A 13,491-nucleotide genomic window follows, 5' to 3' on the forward strand; every position below is an offset into this window, starting at 1 on the left:
GCACAATATCCCTTCTGATACTATGGGGACTGCTGGGATACACTATATGCCGGCACTAGGAGTTAGAACCACAGAACTGTAGAGTTGGAAGGGACCCCAAGGGTCATCTAGTCCAACCCCCTGCAATGCAGGATTCTCACCTAGATCATGCATGACAGATGGCCATCTAGGTAAAGGTAAAGGGACCCCTGACCATTAGGTCGAGTCGTGACCGACTCTGGGGTTGCGGTGCTCATCTCGCTTTATTGGCCAAGGGAGCCGGCGTACAGCTTCCAGGTCATGTGGCCAGAATGACTAAGCCGCTTCTGGCGAACCAGAGCAGCGCACGGAAACACCATTTACCTTCCCGCTGGAGCAGTACCTATTTATCTACTTGCACTTTGACGTGCTTTCGAACTGCTAGATTGGCAGGAGCAGGGACCGAGCAACGGGAGCTCACTCCGTCGCGGGGATTAGAACCGCCGACCTTCTGATCGGCAAGTCCTAGGCTCTGTGGTTTAACCCACAGCACTATCTAACCTTTGCTTAAAAACCTCCAGGGGAGGAGAATCCAACCCCGCTCATGGGAGCCTGTTTCACTGCTGAACAGCTCTTACCGTCAGAAAGATCTTTCTGATGTTTAGTTAGAATCTTCTTTCTTCTAACATTCCAGGCAGCTGGCAAGGAATCGTGGAGCAGGTCCCTTGGGTGAGCCTTGCTCCATGTAGCTCAGTACTGCTGACACTGGCTGGCAGCAGCTCTCCAGGCATTCAGAGATCAGTCCCTCCTTGCCCTACCTGGAGATGCTGGGGGTTGACCCTGGGACCTTCTACATGCCAAGCAGATGTTCTGCCCCTCCCAGGGCAAAGTGACCCAGTGCTGTGTAGCTGTCGGTTAGAACATCAGGCTGGGACTCGGGGAATTTGTTTTCAAATCCCCATTCAGCCACAAAGCTCACTCAGTGACCAACCTCCATCTCTCTCCGCCCAACCTACCTCACAGGGCTGCTGTGAAAGTAGAATCAGGGTGGGGAGAGCCATATTATTCCAACCTGGGGGATTAAAATAATATTTTTTGTCTTTTTCTATACTCACAAAAAATGCCTAAATTGCCTGAGATTTTGTGTGCATGGGGGACATCCTAATTTTACACATGTTTAAGGCTGAAAGTAAGTCTCTTTCTATTTAAATATGAAAACAATACAATCATCATGTATATATATATTGCATAAATTTGTAGTCCTTTTTTTGTATATAATTTTTATTAAATTTACTGTTTTACAATTTAAAATACTCATTTTTACGTCCTTAATATATCATTGACTTCCCTTCTTCTCTTTCCATGGTTCATTTTACATATCACAAATCCCTGCATATTTTACAAAAATATTTTACCATTCAGTATTCCATTATTGCATCCATCAAAGCTTATTTACACTGTTGAATTTATCTTAATGCTGCCAGCGTTTGCAGCTGGACACAATTATTTCCCATATATTCAATAAACATGTTCCAATCTTCTCTAAACGTATGTTCTTCTTGTTCTCGTATATATTAAGTCTGCTAGCTGTGCATATTCCGTCAGAAATTTGTAATCCTTTAGATCACCATTAATTTTACACTGAGGGTTAGTGGGGTTTTTTAAGAGAAAGAAAATGAAATAAAGTATATATATATTAGCTATTTCTCAATGCACTCTTATCAGCTGAAGGTTCTTGCGATATGCATAGGTTTTGTCAGAGCAGGAGTCCTGCGGTCTAATCTGATGGAAACAAACGTCCATAAATACCTGGTGGGAAGGCGAGCCATGATTCACTTCAAGAAGAGGCTAAGATGATGGGAGCAGATAGCCTTAATTGACGCAAAGGGGAAGAGCGACCACTTGTAGGGATTTCCCCAGCCTTTGTGGCAAATTCCTTTTTTCTGATGGGAAGCATTTAATTAAAAAAAAAAAAAAAACACCACCCACCCACTTCTGACAAGTCACCTAAAAAGAAAGGTGAAGAGCTGTAGTTCTGTGATAGAACCATAAAATTGTAGAGTTGGAAGGGACCTTGAGAATTATCTGGTACAAGCCCCTGCAGTGCAGTAATACACAGCTGTCCCATACAGGGATAGAACCTGCAACCTTAGTATTATCAGCACCATGCTCTAACCAACGGAGCTAACCAATGCTTTGCATGCAGAATACAGTGGTACCTCGGGTTACAGACGCTTTAGGTTACAGACGCTTCATGTTACAGACTCCACTAAGTCAGAAATATTACCTCGGGTTAAGAACTTTGCTTCAGGATGAGAACATAAATCGTCCTCCAGCAGTGCTGTGGCAGCAGGAGGCCCCATTAGCTAAAGTGGTGCTTCAGGTTAAGAACAGTTTCAGGTTAAGAACAGACCTCCGGAACGAATTAAGTTCTTAACCCAAGGTACCACTGTACTCCAGATCATGGGTAGGCAAAATAAGGCCCGGGGGCTGAATCCAGCCCAATCACCTTCTAAATCTGGCCCGCGGACGGTCTGGGAATCAGCGTGTTTTTGCATGAGTAGAATGTGTCCTTTTATTTAAAATGCATCTCTGGGTTATTTGTGGGGCATAGAAATTCGTTCATTACCCCCCCAAAAAAATATAGTCCGGCCCCCCACAAGGTCTGAGGGACAGTGGACCGGCCCCCTGCTGAAAAAGTTTGCTGACCCCTGCTCCAGATCTTCTTCTTCTTCTTCTTCTTCTTCTTCTTCTTCTTCTTCTTCTTCTTCTTCTTCTTCTATCCAGCTGGGTTGCCCCAGCCACTCTGGGCAGCTCCCAACAAAATAAGAAAACACTATGAAACATCAAACAATCCCTGGCACCTCCAGGTAGAGCTAAGAACATCCCTTGGCTGAAACGCCAGAGAGCTGCTGCCAATCAGTGCAGACAATACTAAGGCATGACTTACCGGTACATTCCTAGCAAGAATCATCAAGTCAGTAACTGCACATGACAGTTTTTTTGCACTTGATTCTAACTTTGATTCAAGGCATGGCAGAAGTGCCAATTGCATGAACTGTAAAATTAACCCCAAACCCAATGGATAGGTCTTGTTGCTGAATGATATAAAAGATGTACACAGCTTTTGTAGGTGGGTCTTCTTTTATGGGGCTGGGGGCATTTTCTTTCTTGCTCCCTGTGACCTGACTTGCTTTGTGTGCTTTGCTGTATCCGAGGTCCAGCCTATTGCCCTAATAGTGGTAACTGTGCTCCCTAGGGAGTCTTTGTTTCACAACTAAATGGGGGGTGGGGAGTTAAGAGTTATCTTATTTACTTTGATTAGATTGCTTTGTCAAAGCTACTTATCAGATCACATGCAATATATTCAGTTGCTTTAACTTGCTTTAAATCTTATCATGTTTTATTCTAGTTCTTATAAATTCACGTTTCTATCTAAGTCCGATATCGTTCATCGTTCTATTTCATAGCATTTTCATGCAGTTTCATTCTGTTGAGCTTTGTATAAACCAATGACTTCTTTCAGTTACAATCAGAAGTCTGTGGTTTTTGTGCGATCTTTACTCCCTATTCCACTTGGTTAAAAGGTAAAAGGACCCCTGATCATTAGGTCCAGTCATGGCCGACTCTGGGGTTGCAGCGCTCATCTCGCTTTATTGGCCGAGGGAGCCAGTGTACAGCTTCTGGGTCATGTGGCCAGCATGACTAAGCCACTTCTGGCGAACCAGAGCAGCGCACGGAAACACCATTTACCTTCCCACCGAAGTGGTACCTATTTATCTACTTGCACTTTGAGGTGCTTTCGAACTGCTACGTTAGCAGGAACTGGGACCGAGCAACGGGACTTCACCCCGTTGTGGGGATTTGAACCGCCGACCTTCTGATCGGCAAGTCCTAGGCTCTGTGGTTTAACCCACTTGGTTGCTACTAAGCAAAATCGAACCCATACTGGAATCTGACGAATGTTGGTGGTCTGGCCAATTTTTGGCCCGGTACTATGCACAAATGTTGATTGGCCCACCAGATTTACGGCACTGGGCAGCCATGTAACCTACCATCACCGTTGGGAATGCATGCCCCTTACAACTAAATGCAAGGTATTTACTTGCAGTGATGGCAAAAAAGGGGGGTACACTGTGTGTTTGTGAAATAAATTAGTAAACAAAATGAGTAACTGTTTGGTCTCGAGTAATCCCTCCTTGTTCAAATAAAATTATCAACGAGCCATGCAAATAATGAAGAAACAGCTACAGATAAGAGTTTTCTGCTCAGCTGTAAGAGGTTGACCCTCTGGGTTACTGCAGGTCACAATGTTTAGAGCAAGGCAGACTTGCTTGTGGGGATGTGGAAAGTTACAACAAGGAAGGCAGGTGTTTGTAAGCACTTCTGTCTGAAAAGCATTGGAGCAAGTGGGGGGGGTTTAACCTGCGGCCCCCCTCCAGTTATTGCAGGACTCCAACTCCCATCTACCCTGGGCATTGACCATGGTGGCTGGAGATTATTGGAGTTGGAGTCCAGCCACATCTGGAGGGCTACAGTTCTCCCATCCCTTTTCCTACAATTGTACATGTATTTGAGGGTGACTCTCATTGACCTCTGTCTTTGTCCATGGAGTTCTCTTGGCAGGGATATTGGAGTGGCTTGCCGGTTCCTGCTCTATGGTTTTCCCAGTAGTGATGTATAGAAGTGAGAACTGGACCATAAAGAAGGCTGATCGCCAAAGAATTGATGTTTTTGAATTATGGTGCTGGAGGAGACTCTTGAGAGTCCCATGGACTGCAAGAAGATCAAACGCATCCATTCTTAAGGAAATTAGCCCTGAGTGCTCACTGGAAGGACAGATCCTGAAGCTGAGGCTCCAATACTTTGGCCACCTCATGAGAAGAGAAGACTCCCTGGAAAAGACCCTGATGTTGGGAAAGATGGAGGGCACAAGGAGAAGGGGATGACAGAGGACGAGATGGTTGAACAGTGTTCTCGAAGCTACCAGCATGAGTTTGACCAAACTGCGGGAGGCAGTGGAAGACAGGAGTGCCTGGCGTGCTCTGGTCCATGGGGTCACAAAGAGTCGGACACAACTAAATGTCTAAACAACAACTCATTGATCTCAGTGGAGGTCATGTACAGAGTTGTGGGATACAATTAATTTAATCAAAGAATTATAGAGATGGAAGGAACCCTGATTATCATTTGGTCGACTTTTTTGAGCACATCCCATTCATTACTTGAAACAGGGCAGGTGTGGGGAAACTCTGGTCCTCCAGATGCAGCTGAACTAGATTCAGCAGGGCTCTTCTGATGAACGTAGACATTTCAGTTGATTCAAAATATTAGCTGTGATACTTGTGTGCTACCTCAAGAGCTGGTATGCCTCTGAATACCAGTTGCCGGGGAGAGGGCTATTGCACGGATACAGCTTTCCATAGGCATCTGATTGGCTGCAGCAGGAACCAGATGCTGGACTAGATGAGCTATTGTTCCGATCCAGCAGAGCTGTCTTTATGTTGTTATTAGAGGGTGCTTCTGTGTTTTTGATATACAGACACTGTAGCCCATTGGTTTGGAAAAGGACCGCTCCCTTTGCTTTGGAGTCCAACAAGGCTTGAGATTGGAATGGTTCAAGACTGATGACCCCTCAAGAGATGCATCCCATGCAATGTGTGTCTTTGTGGGTGACCTGAAAAGCTCTGTGTAGCAACTCCCTGATGCATAGAATCCAGATCATCCAACCTCCTGCAATGCCGGAATATGCAGCTGTCCCATACAGGGATCAAACCTGCAACCTTGGCATTATCAGCATCATGCTGAGCTGTCTAGGCAGACTTAGTCTGTCATATTCTTCACTGTTATGCATACTTACTTGGGAATAAACCACCCTGGATGGAGCAGGCTGCATCCAACGTTCTCCCCCTCCCCTTGCTCTGCTTGCAAATCTGCTGGGCGGAGGCGGCAGGGGGAGATTTATTGGGGGGGGGAGGAATGCCCAGATCAGATTTTAGGGGTGGATGGGGAGGAGAGGACATTATGTTGTCCACCAATGAGACAACGTCCCTCAGATACAATTACTGCTCAGTCTCAAGCTGCTTTGTTGAGGGGTCCTGAAGTGTGTAGTTAGGGGGGTTATAGCCTTGTAGATGTGTGGACATTTTGTGTTTGAATGGGAAGATGGGAGGAGGTTTAATGAAATCCACAAGCCCTGATCTTCTCTCATCTCCCATAGCTTTCTAAAAACAGTATATAAGGGAGTCCTCACAAATGTTTAGGGGTCCAGACCCTCTCTGTAATTTAAGCATTGGTGTTGATCACACACACATGATCTGGAATCAGGTTCCTGAGAAATCAGTAAGTGTTGTATCTGGCCAAGTCATGCTCAGAGCACTGCCACTGAATTGAACGTACTCAGGTCACTTTCCTCGGGTCACCTTTTGAGTATGGCTTGGTCAGATACAAACTAATAATAGTCTCATTTTCTGGGACCAGGAATGAGGAAGCATTGGACATCTAGATGTGGCTGGAGGGCTACCACTGCCCTCATCCCATAGCACCGTCAGCCATGCTGGCTGGAGCGAAAGGCTCTTCCATCCATGCACAAACATTTTCAGGACTGAGACATGCTCTCAGGGCACCCATTTAAAAACATACCCCGCCCAGCTAAACGCAAGGAGCGGACTGCACTTTACAGCAGGGCTCTCTGCTTTGTTCAGGGTCACATCCACACAGTCATGGCTTCCCCCAAAGAATCTTGGGAGTTGTAGTTTGCTCCTCCACCGAGCTACAATTCCCAGCACTCTGTAACAAACTACAGTTCCCAGGATTTTGGGAGGAAGCCATGTGACCCAGGAGATAGAAGAGCAACAGAGAGGAGGCGTTTTGCACACTCTTACATTTCAGTTAGAAAGATCCAAATCAGGCATGTCTTTTACTCAATAATCTTTATTAATAATGTTATAAAAAGTTCATAAAAAATGGACGTTTTACAAAAAAAAAGGAAAAGTACAACAAACGGAGAGGTCACATAAATAAACATTCTTTTCTTTTTTTGCTTTTGTTTTAAACTGATCATTCTAATATTTCAGATCATCAGACGCGATTTCCTGGCATCGGGATCACCATTTCGAAACCGGTCATCACACAGAAACATTAGAAATCCCAGCGAAGAGTTTTGCTAGGACGGCGGAAGATCACTCGGGCGCAGAGGAAACTTTGCCCTAGACAACATGACACACGTGCGAGGCAGAACTCGGATCCCGCCGGAACATACACCCAGACACAAACAAACAAACAAACAGCGCGTGTTGCGCGCACTCAGGTTGCAATCCTATCGGCACACTTAACCCAATATGCACTCATCAGGTTGCACAGACACCCAGAAACTTCCACCCAAGTAGTAAACGCTGCTTTTCTCCCCCCACACAGAAGAGAGATCTATTCATCCACCCACGCAATTTATTTGTTGTGTTTTTTTTTTTAAAAAGAAAACAAAAATTAAAACCGCACGTAGAAATGAATGTTAATAACAAATGCTCGGCAAATCAACATGATTCGAATAGTGGAAAGAGTCACGGGGCACGTCTTGCATGAAAACTCACGCAGGAGCCTTTGGGGAGTCGCGAGTTCGAGGAAAATGGGAGACACCTCTCTCCTCCTGGTTGGAGGGTCTCCCACCATGCCCTCCCCCCCCTATATCCCGCCGCCTGCAGCCCCTTCCTACACCTGGACGACCACCGTGCTGGGTCCCCCCTGGAGGCGGCGCTTGTACTGGTCGAGCCAGCGCCTGAGTTCGGAGATCTTGTAGCCCTCGGGCCCTCGGCCCCCTTGGTACATCACCTTTTGCTCCTGGATGATGTAGAGGCGCTCGAAGTACGCCCCGTAGGCGGCGCTCGAGGCATTGTCCATGGTGTCGACGGCGAGCGGGCAGCCCGGCGCGCCTTCCTGCATGAGCTGCGCCGCGCGCAGCCTGTCCTGGAGGCACTGGTGCTTGGGGATGTCGTAGGCGGCGTCCGAGCTGACCCAGCCGTCGGAAGGGTGCGCCTCCTCGATGTACACCAGCAGGAAGTCGGCGACGTCCACGAAGCGCGCGGCCAGGCTCTCGAAAGCGCGCAGGCGCGCCATGAAGGGCGGTCAGGTGCAGCTGCCGAAGTTGAGGATCAGCGGCCGCTTGCCCCGCGCGTAGTCGAGGATGCGCAGCCGCGTGCGCCCGTCCAGCTGGATCACCTCCGGGTTCGGCGCCGCCGCGCCCACGTGCGCCGCTTTGAAGAAGTCCAGCTTCTGGCCGTGCCACACCGCCTTGAGCGACTCCAGCGTGAACATGCGGTTCGAGTCGGAGACGCACAGCGGAGGGTCGTCCGGAGGGGGCCCCGAGGAGCAGCTCGCCTCCTCCTCTTCTTCTTCCGACGACGCCGACGCCTCTCCGGCCACCGCCGGCGGCGTGGTCAGCAAGAGCTTCTTGCGAATGCAGAGGAAATCGAGGAGCCAGAGCATCACGGCTGTCAGGAGGAAGCGCGGCAGGAGCAGCACGCAGGCGGCCACCTGGCTGAGCGCTTGCAAGGTGTGGGCGCCCATGGAGTGCAGCATCGCCGGAGCCGCGGCTACGGCCAGGGGCGCGCAAGCCGCCCGGAGCCCCTCGCCGCTACCACGCCGCTGCCTCTCCCTCGTGCCGCCACTCCTCCGGGTGGCTTAGCCGCTGAGATCCCGCTTCTCCTTAAGCCCATTTTATAGTCGGGGATTTAAATGAAAAAGTGACTCCACCTCCGGCCAGAACCCGCCCCCTTTGGAACTTGAGCCTGGGGATTACCTACCCCTCCAGTCCAGTGACCTAAAAATATGGTGGCCAAGAGAGGAAGACGAGAAAGAGAAAGGAAAGGCGCGCGGGAGGAGAGCCGGTGGGGGCTGGGATGGGAGGGAGGGAGGAGGAAGAGGAGGAGGAGGAGGAAGAGCCGGATCCGACTGGGCCAGGAAGCCGGCGGGACGTGCCAGCGCGCAGGGAGCCGCCGCCGCCAAGCAAGCCAGACGCCCGCCCGCCCGCCGTGCCGGAAGGGACGCTCGGGGGCTTCTCGGGGGAAGAGGGCAGGCCGGGCGCGCCGGGAGGAAAGCGGCGCCACAGGCGCCCGAAAGGGACCCCCGCCTCGCGTGGGCCAGCCCGTTCGCGGTCCGACCCGTCCGGGGAGGCGGATCAGTCCCAGGCAGGGCGCGAGGGCAGCGGACGGAGACCCCACCCCCCCGAGAGAGGCGCTGGCTGGGTTACGGGAAGCAGCTCCCCGCGCAGCAAGCGAGCAAACTCGGCCACGTTTGCCCCTCTCTGTCGCCTCCGTCTCTCCCCGGCGTGCCGTCCACGCGAGGCGGGGAAGCCAAGTTCCGACGCCGAGAGTTTTCTCCATCCTTTTAACCGCCCCCCCCCCCCCGCCGACCGCTTTCGGTTCGGCGCGGGACCCAAAGCGACAGCCGTTTCAGCAGCAACCGGCAAACTTTCTGCAGCCCCGTTCCCCGCCCCCTCGACCGCCGCAAACTGCCCCTCGCCCCCCTATTTTGCCGGCAAATATTGCAAGCCCGAAGGACGCTAAAAATATCAATTACTTAAAAAAAGAGGGTGGTGGTGGGGTTTACCGTGTCGTCCCCGATTTTTCTCTTCATTTTTAATTTTTAATTGCAAGCCATCTCTCCCGCGCTCACACCACCTTCAGGCGCCGCTTGCTCTCAGCCTTCAGGGTGGCGGCCGACAGCCCTGATCCCGGCAGGAAAGGGGTTAATGCTTGGTTAGTGACCTCTCGGTGCCGCTCCAGCATTAAACCTGTTGCCCGGAGCGAAATCCACAAGAGTTAAGAGTTAAAACCGCAGGGTGGCTTTTTGGGGGAGCAACCACTAGGGGTAGCTGTTGGCTGAAGGCTGGAGGCGAAGCTACTAGATACGAGGCTGCCTGCTGCTGCTGCTGCTGCTGCTGCGTGTGGGTATTTACGTCCCCCCTCACTTCCTCCAGGTCTAAATAATCGTATTCCTGGTTGGCAGCTTTCCCTTAACCCAAAAAGCCTAGGACATTTGCTCACTGTGCCCAAAACTATATAAAGTTCAGTGAACTCATGCTAGCTCCAGGTTGATCTGTTAGGGTAAAAGGTAAAAAACCCCTGGGTGGTTAAGTCCAGTCGAATTTGGCTATGGGGTGTGGCACTCATCTTGTTTCTTGGGTCGAGGGAGCCGGCATTTGTTCAAAGACACTGGCGGAGGAAGAGGAGTGTTGGGGGAGCGCACCACCCCCAGCAGCGTGATCTTCGTGGGGTGCCATCACGGCTGTCCTCCCTGCCCACGCTGGGCACCAGGCCTGGCAGGCGGCGTGCCCCTGCCTGCAGCGTGCCACGCCCCCGGACACCCACCAGCCCCGCCCTCGCCTGCTCTCCGCCCCCCCGGTGCCGGAGCATGAAGCTCCGCCAGTGTCCACAGACAGCTTTCCGGGTCATGTGGCCAGTGTGACTAAACTGCTAGTGACACACGGAGGACACGGTGATGAGTGTCAGAGCGCACGTTTACCTTCCTGCTGCAGCTGTACCTATTTATCTACTTGCCCTGGTGTGCTTTCGAACTGCTAGCTTGGCAGGAGCTGGGACAGAGCCACAGGAGCTCATCCCCGTCACGCGGATTCGAACCGCCGACCTTCCGATTGGCAAGCCCAAGAGGCTCAGTGGATTAGACCGCAATGCCACCCACGATGGGCACATTGCATAAATACACAGAGCCACCTTCCGCGTAGTCACAAGGCCACTGGTCCAGCACCTGCAATACTTCAACTGGCAACTCCTGTTCTCAAAGCAGACACCTTTCCCATCATCTGCTGCCTGGTCACAGGAACATAGGACATGGGCTCAGGGCCGTCTTAATCATATCTGGCACCGTGCTGCGAAGATCCCTCCGGTGCCCCCCCCCTTTCCCAGAGTTGCCGACCTTTTTTAGGGAGGATGGCACTGCTGGCAATGCGCCCAGCTTTGTGGGGCTGGAGGAGGCGGGCAGCAGCTGGAGGGCAGTGGCGGAGCTTCATGCACTGGCACGGGGGGGGGGTGTAGAGTAGGCGGGGCTGGTGGGTGCGCTACCCGCAGGGGCAGGACGTGTGTCCTGGGGGTGGGGTGTACTGCCTGCAGGGGTGTGGCGTGCGTCCTGGGGGTGTGGTGCACTGCTTGCTGGGGTGGGATGCCCAGCGCAGGCGGGGGGCAGCCACGATAGCACCCTGGCACCTCCCCCCATTCCTCTTCCTCTGCCAGCTGGTCACTTCATGCCGTGGTGGCCACGGCAGGTGGAGGCTCTGGGCATGGTGCTGCTTTGGCGCAGCATGGCGGAGGCAGGTGAGGCCGGCGAGCTGATGCCAGGAGGCACTGCTTCCAGCCTCCGCCTCTTCCCTGGCGCCCTCCAGAACTTGGCACCCTGCGCCACTAGCCTGTATGGGTAAGACGCCCCTGCATAGGCTTGTACTACCTCAGACCATCTAGTTACAGGGAGCCAGGCAGAGGGCCTTCTTGGTAGTGGTGCCCACCCTGTGGAACACCCATCTGCTTTCAAGGAGATAAGTGACTATTTTCTAAAGTAACCTTTAGAAGACATCTGAAAGCAGTCCTGTATTGGGAAGCTTTTAATGTTTTATTATGTTTTTGGGTATGCTGGAAGCTGCCCAGAATGCCTGGGGCAACCCAGTCAGATGGACAGAGTTATTATTGTTAGTTCAGTATTGCCTAGTTGGCATCAGCTCTCCCCAGGGTTTCACATAGGGGGTTCCCTCAACTGCAAAGGGTTCATTAAACCATTCTTGAGAATTTTTAGCTCTGTGAGGGGAACTGGGGTCTCCTAACAACTCTCAGCACCCTTAACAAACTGCAGCTCCCAGAATTCTCGGGGGGAAACGCATGACTGTTCAAAGTGGTATTATGGTGCTTTGAATGTATGATGCAAAAATGGTCTATGACTCTGTGGCCTGGAGCTGAGATGTAGCCTTCCCCTGGGTAGGACTTGTTAGAGTTGCCCTCCAAAACATTTGGAGGGCACCAGGTTGCAGAAAGCTGTCTGGCAGGTATGGACAATCTTCGGCTCTCCTGAAGTTGCTGAGCTATTTTGGGCCCAAAGATTCCCCACACCTGCTGTATAGTGTAGATGTGACCATTATTTGCAAAGGGGAATGGAAGTTTGATCTGGAGCATGAATAACTGTGGAGGGATGATAGCTTAGTGGTAGAGCACATGCTTGCATGCAGAAGTTCCCAGGTCCAGCCTCTGACATCTTCAGTTAAAAGGAGAAGGTGGCATCAGTGCAAAAAAGACCTTTGCCTGGAGAACCACTGTCAGCCTGGGTAGAAAAATCTGGCCTCGATGGGCAAATACGCTGCCTTATCCTAAATCAGACTATAGTCATACCTCGGGTTACAGACACTTCAGGTTGCGCGTTTTTGGGTTACAGACGCGCTGAAACCCAGAAGTACCGGGATGGGTTACTTCTGGGTTTCGGCGCTCAAGCATGCGCAGAAGCGCTAAATCATGCTTTGCGCATGCGCAGAAGCGCCGAATTGCAACCTGCGGGTTGTGAACGCTGCGGATTGTGAACGTGCCTCCCGCACGGATCGCGTTCGCAACCTGAGTGTCCACTGTACTGTACTTTTCTGTGTATAAGACTAGGTTTTTTTTACTCTAATGTTAAAAAACAGGGGTCATCTTATACACAGGGGTCATCTCCCATTTTCATAATTTTTGAGTCCCCCAAAATAGGGGTTGTGTTATGCACGGAAAAATATGATATGTTCCCAATGCTACACATTATAAAACAGCTGCAGAGGGTGGTTGTGTATCTTCCTTGTGTATCAGGGATAATTGGGAGAGGCAGATGCCTGAGATTCTTTAAGGTTCAGGTAAGTGAATTGCTGAAATCTAAAGCCACACAACTATATATTAGGCTGGCAGATGCTGCAATGCATTTACATGATTTGCCCATGGCTTCTAGGAAAGCACCTGGAAAGCAATTAGACTGCAACGTGATACTCACTTGCCTGGCAGGAAGTTCTGTTGTACTCTGGGGGACTTATGAATTGACATATGCAGGTCAATGACATGTGCTGCCAGTGGGTGTGCAGAATGGCACCTTATTCCGCAATAAGGTAGGAAGAAAACTCAGGAAGAGCACATGCTTTGGATGGAGAAGGTCTGAGGTTCAGTCTCTTGTCAGAAACCCTGCAAGCCAGTCCAGCTCTTCAACATTGTCAGACCCAGTCCCATATTTTAACCCAAACATGCACTTGGGGACCCATTTCTTACTCTTTGCATGGTGGCAGTGCTCCTGTTGCAACCCACTAACCATAAAGGTAAAAAGGTAAAGGACCCCTGGACAGTTAAGTCCAGTCAAAGGCGACTATGGGGTGGCAGCGCTCATCTCACTTTCAGGCCAAGGGAGCTGGTGTTTGTCCACAGACAGTTTTCCGGGCCATGTGGCCAGCATGACTAAACCGCTTCTGGCGCCACAGAACACCGTGACGAAAACCAGAGCACATGGAAACACCGTTTACCTTCCTGCCGC

At 50.9% G+C, this 13,491-nt stretch overlaps 1 protein-coding gene across 1 annotated transcript; it reads right to left on the reverse strand.

The window, feature by feature from the left end:
• Positions 1 to 6,871: 6,871 nt before the first annotated feature.
• Positions 6,872 to 8,980, reverse strand: DIO3 (iodothyronine deiodinase 3). The gene has a single exon (XM_053373129.1). It carries the CDS (start codon positions 8,530 to 8,532, stop codon positions 7,666 to 7,668), a length of 867 nt encoding a protein of 288 aa, XP_053229104.1. The 5' UTR covers positions 8,533 to 8,980; the 3' UTR covers positions 6,872 to 7,665.
• Positions 8,981 to 13,491: the final 4,511 nt, after the last annotated feature.

This window comes from Podarcis raffonei, chromosome 1, assembly GCF_027172205.1.
Source record: "Podarcis raffonei isolate rPodRaf1 chromosome 1, rPodRaf1.pri, whole genome shotgun sequence".
Lineage (NCBI taxonomy): Eukaryota > Metazoa > Chordata > Lepidosauria > Squamata > Lacertidae > Podarcis > Podarcis raffonei.